The sequence below is a fragment of the Coenobita brevimanus genome, chromosome 99 (genome assembly GCF_032717465.1).
Source record: "Coenobita brevimanus isolate Jiangsu-jjx chromosome 99, ASM3271746v2, whole genome shotgun sequence".
In the NCBI taxonomy this organism is placed as follows: domain Eukaryota; kingdom Metazoa; phylum Arthropoda; class Malacostraca; order Decapoda; family Coenobitidae; genus Coenobita; species Coenobita brevimanus.
The window spans coordinates 5,542,448-5,548,447 of NC_137052.1; the positions used below are offsets into that span (position 1 = coordinate 5,542,448).

Sequence of the window (6,000 nt, forward strand, 5' to 3'; positions counted from 1 at the left end):
TTCCTTGTGTCACCCTACTTTCCACTTCTTTTGCACATTTTCCTCTCATTTCTTTCACTGCACCCAGGTATTTGAACTCTGTCACCAATTCTAGTCTCTTTCCATTCACTGTAACATCGCACTGGGAGCCACGTTCTCTCTCATTAACCATCACTTTAAGTTTTTTCTACATTTACTCTCATGGCACAACACTCACAGGCATCAGTAAAACTCAGCACTAGTCTACCAAGTTATTGTCCGGTATTTGCAAGCAGTACTGCATTACCAGCATAAAACAAATTTAAGATAATCCATCCATCACCATTCTTTACCAGTGCCATCTCCGTCTCCATTACTCGTGTTTTTACTTCTCTCATCACCCCATCCATATATATATATATATATATATATATATATATATATACAGTATATATATATTGAACAACTATGGGACATCACACAACCTTGTCGGACCATTCACTTAGATACCCATTAACCCTTACACAAGCTTCGTTGCCATCATGAAAACTCTTCACGGCACCTAGCAGCGTACCATCTACACCGTACGTGCACAACACTTTCCACAATCCTTCTCTGTCCACTTTGTCATATGCTTTTTCCAGATCCATGAATGCCATAAACACTTTATGGTCCTTCTCGTAAACCTTCTCTGCTATCTGCCTAACTGCAAATATTTGATCCACACATCCTCTGCCAATCCTAAAGCCGCCCTGTTCATCACTCACTAGGACTTCTGATATCTCTCTTACTTTCTCTTTAATAATTCTCCCATATACCTGCCCTACCACACTTAATAAACTTGTGCCATGATAATTCTTGCACTCACTTCACTGACCTTTATTTTTGTACGGGTACAATCAAATCCTTTTTCCACTCTGCTTTTAACAACAACAATAAAAACAATACTTTCCATTCTAGGTGTTAGCAGACCAAGGTTTGGGGAAATATTGTGATCCTGACTTTGTACGCACAACGTCAAGAGAGATTGCGGAAGCCTTGGAGATGACCTCTGAGGAAATGGATCGAGCTGCACACAATATCCTCTCAGCCTCACAACAAGAACTGAGCGCTGAGGAGGTCTCCCCTGACCGCCCTCCGTTACAGAGAACATCTCGGAGACCCTCTAGACACCAGAATCCAGATTCATCTTATTATGATCATCAATCACCCTTATAGAAGTAATGTGTGCATTAGCATTCTAATCTGTTATGTGATGGTTCATCTGTGTGTTCAATCATTCTCTTCCAAATTTTTTTATAACAACATTTGAAGGTTTCATGAAGAAGCCTCCTTTAAAGTGATCTTGTAAAGGCTACAATGTAAGTGCTCAGACAGAGAACCTCAAGAGTCCTATGGTCCCATCACCGCCTAGTTCTCACCTCAAATGAGTTGCCTCTGCTCTCCAGACCATTTTCTGTGAGGCACCTGCACTGGATCACACACATTCATACATTAGTTATAAAGGAACAATCTGACTGAATAAGAAATTGTGAGGAGCCTCCATAGTAGTTCTCCTTGAGTAATATAGGAAGCTAATGTATTTGTGAGGTGGGTGATGTGTTGTCTTTATGGTGGAAATCAGTTCGAGTCACTCCTCGACAAGTCCTGTGATACAAGTTGATGCTTGTGATTACGATATAAAAAGATGCATTGTGTCCTAAAGAGATGCTGTTTGGAAGATGGGCATTATATAGGACCATAGTGAGATACGTACAACTTAATATTTGTTCATCTTTTATGGTGCAACTTGCCCACAGGAGGCATATGATCCTTATAGTGTGAACTCTTCTATTTAGAGATTGGGATTTGTGAATTGATGAGCTTAGTCAAGTTGCCTTGAAGCTTTCAGTAAGATTTATTTACTTTTATCCTAAGTGGAAACTTATTGAAAGACTTCCGAAGGTATTGTGGTGTCCTTTCACAAAGTACCAACCTCATCCTAGCACTTGGAAGGTTTCTTTTCTGAATAATACTTAGGGATATGAAATAGCAAGTGTTATGTGGGAGGTGTGAGGGATGGTGAGAACCATTGTGTGGTGCCTGGGTCTCCTGCTGCTGTGATGCACCTCACACCAACAGCTGGGTGATATAAACAGATCATATCCCTCATTATCCTCAGGCTATGAGAACCAGCAAGTGAAACCAATGCTGTATAACCTCTACACATTTGAGTAGGGGTTAACTTAATTAACCCAAAGTGCCTCTCTCAATTGTGATAATCTGTTGTTGTTTCCTCTCAAGTTTCAATTAAAGTATGAAAATCATCTCATGTCATCCATAACACATGTCTCACATTTCTTAAGATATACATTACTTCAAAGATCATTATTAGTTCACATTAATTTTATTTTTGCTAGCTTGTGAAGCTGGTTCTTGGCTCACATTATTTTTATATGTGGGTCTTTGTTATTGTTGTAGAGAGTAGCAGTATAATCCTGTGATCCTAGAAACACGCGTGACACTTTTTATCAGAAATCCAAACACACTACTCTGCCCAGTACTCAAGTTTAGTCTGCATCTTCAATTAGAATTTTGTAATTCACGATAAATATAATTGTGGATTAGTAAAAGTAGATGAGATGGAATGGTAAAAAGATAGATACCGAAGGTAATCCCACTTCATAAATTTTTTTCATAAGTATTAATTTGCTTTCATAGTAAGGAAGACCATGGTTGTTTTAAGAGGTCGGCATTTTCATGTGGTCTAAATTTATTCCCATTCTTGGGCAATTAGAAGCAGAACTATTCAGGGTAAATGTGGCAACCAAGTACCTAATATATTCTCGTTCATTCTCAGTGGACTTCTCATTTATGTTTTCTGAGGGGTAGTGTTTTTCTTATGGGCTCATTGTTGTTGTATCTAGTGATATAATTGCTTGGTTTGAGCCCCTTTATCTACTTTGTACTCATTTTGGAGAAACAAGACACTCTTGTTTTATTTGTATTTGTTATGATGTAAAATATTCCTTTAGGTGACTGTAGGACTGTTAGCTTTCTTAAAAATCTAGAGTTCGTTGAATGTTGACAGCCATATTTTTTATCTCATTGTTAGAGGCTTTGAAAATTGAAGGATATGTTGAATATAATGCCTCTAATTAAGGGTGTACCTTTGTGATATTGTTATTGTATGCAATGAATGCATTTCAAGGTATATTGCCAAATTATAGAACATGATGTATGTGATATTTGGTTGGGTCTTTATTGAGAACTGTTGGATCAGGTATTTGATTCCTAACAGAGAAATGAAGAGACCAAAAATTTAGGATGAAATTGGTATCTGCTGGGAGGATATTATGAGTATGTCAACTATTTGTAAACCTTTTGTACAGGTGACCTGGTGCTGGAGGCAAGACAAAAAATTAGCCTCACCATTTTTGTCCCAAGAACTACAGCCAGTCTTATTTCCTCAGCTTATTAACAGAGGCATGTTATTAGTGAAATCTGTTATTGAAATGTTAAGTGATATCAAGGTGACAGTATTTTCATATACCTATTAAAGTTCCACTAAGAGATCAGTGATGCTTTACTGATATAATAACTTTAAATCTTATAGCAATGACAGCTCTTGATTTGTCAGTAACATCTTCCAGCTCTTTGGTGCTTATTATCCATGACATATAATATCTCCCATGCCCCAGCCTTTTGTTTCAGTCTGTTTGACTCATTTTTCTGTTACCTGTCAGGGATACATTTGTTTTACAGTTCACTGACAACTTTATTGTTTACCATTTTGTTGATTTATGCCAGCCAGTACATAGGGAGGCAGGCAGATTTTCCACTTTACCAGTTTCCGCTGGAAGCTAGGAAATTTCAGCATTTTCCTTTGTTCCTGAAGTGTTTAAGTTTATACAGTCTGCTTAGTTTTTAAATCTATCATATCATATTATACACATAATCATATGTGACATTAAATTGTATGTTTGGATTCAGTGCAGTAATTTCAGTGTAAAAGGAACTACAGACTGTATAATTCACTTTTGCCTGAAGAACTCTTATGTTACTTTGTTGTAAAAAGTTTATTTTGCTTCCATCATGCAAAAAGTGCAGGGAGAGCTGTACAGTACATTGTATAAATAGAAATACTCTCATTATTTTGACCTCCATACTGGAGATATCTCCTTGAAAGTTTATATGGATGTATTGCATATGTTTTATTACAGTAGTTAAGTTACTTGAAATGTGTCACTTAGGGTTTCTTGAGATGCTTCACGTGTGTTTCACAACTGATGCTACAATACTTATGTATTGTAGGTATACTCCATCATGTTTCACATGTGCCCATTGAGAAGTTACTGCCAGTCTTACATGTGCTGCATCTTAATGCTTGGATATTGTTTATTCACAGCCCTTCATGAAAGTTTAAGTCAATTGGTCTGTCTGCAGATAATTATCATTACTGCTGAGATCCACTGAATACTGAAAATGGTCAGTTACTGTTTAGTATATTATCTTAGCAGGTTTCATTACTAGTGTTTGTTCATCAGGCATCAGCATGAAAATTCAGTCTCCATGTATTCTTGTTCTTCAGTTTTCACTTGCTGTGGTTGTACTGTATTCCTCTTTCTGTGATTGGTAAAATATTTGTGTTGAATTTATCATTTAAGTGGGATTAAGTGGGTTCTGTATAATAATGAATCAGGTAACATTCTTGTGTGGTCTCAATAGTTACTGTACATGTAAGCAGTCTCCTGGACCATTGCTGGACTCAAGTTCTGCGCTTCAGAGTGGCCGATTTTTTACAGTAGGTTTTTATATGAAGTCAGTATTAGATGTGGAGATATGACATTTCCTTTTCGTAAGAAAGAGTAGCACATGTAAATTTCAGCATAAGAAAGTGACAATATGTCTTACTGCACAAACATTGTTAATGTGAAGTATTTGTATCTATTTCCAGGTAAATATTGGTCATCACAAGATAGTGATGACTTTATTTTCTACATAATTTTACTACTTCATCTAATTGTAATTAAACACATTTATGAGAAACTGATGAACTGTCAGAAATGATGATGACAGTTTGCATAATTTTATAAGGAATTTCTTTTTCCTACACCCTTTGAAGAGTTTGTTAATAAAACTACCTGACTTAGTAGATCCCTTTTTCATTTACGTCTCAGTTAGAACATTTTGTCTCTTAATTTAATTTATATGGAATATCTGACATACATAACTCTTAATTAAAGCTCAAATAAAAGCATTGGTTTTTGTTCATCTGACTGAAATTGAAGAAGCAGATGAGATAAAAACCAATGCAAATGAAAGTGGCACTCCTGAGGCTGCTCATACACCTGTTTGTCTCCTTGATTCTGCTACTCATTCAACATTTATTATTCTGTCTCTTATTCTTTGCCAGTTATATGTATGTTGATTCAGAAGTGTGTGGAAGGAACAATCACAAATTTACATTTGCCATTTCCCTTCATAATTTATACAGTGTTGTAGCAGTTCTCATTTGGAATAAAAGCCTAACCTTGTAAAATATGTGGTTTTACTGTTGACAGGTAATGATGGTGATTGTGAAATCCAGTTTTTGACCATGGCTTACTTGTAACCAGTGGTGTCTTTTATGGATAAGCAGTTATGAATCTTTGCAGATGCTGAGAGAACGTCAGTACTGCACTTACAATTACAGGAGGGATATCAACCAACTGTGACCACCAAGAGAGTCTGTCATTTGCATCCCAACATACTGCACTAAGTTCCCTGTGAAAAGCTAAATTTCATTGATAGACTGGAAGTGGATTTATGAGCCCAAGATTGGATCTAGAAACCCTGTGAATTAATCTGTGAATCACCTTTTTTCTGCAGAACCTCCATGTCTCCCTTGACAAGTTTTCAGTTTCTTATGGAATATTTGTGGAAAGCACTGTAAGGACTTATTTTTCTAGAAGGATTCCCCTGCAGAGGATTCAAACACATCTCTTTCAGGTATTATTGCCTGCCAGTTCTTTGGTGAAGAAAGGTTGCCAGCAGATGAGGAACTAAGGGAGAATGCCAAGT

The 6,000-nt window shown here is 36.7% G+C and overlaps 1 protein-coding gene across 1 annotated transcript in view; it reads left to right on the forward strand.

The window, feature by feature from the left end:
- Positions 1-5,477, forward strand: part of LOC145414371 (muscle calcium channel subunit alpha-1-like) — a 1,622,725-nt gene extending 1,617,248 nt beyond the window's left edge. Inside the window, exon 46 of the mRNA XM_080283905.1 lies at positions 919-5,477. Within this exon, the coding sequence (XP_080140031.1) occupies positions 919-1,176 (258 nt within the window). The 3' untranslated portion in view covers positions 1,177-5,477. The remainder of the gene's footprint in view (positions 1-918) is intronic.
- The last annotated feature ends 523 nt before the right edge of the window (positions 5,478-6,000 follow it).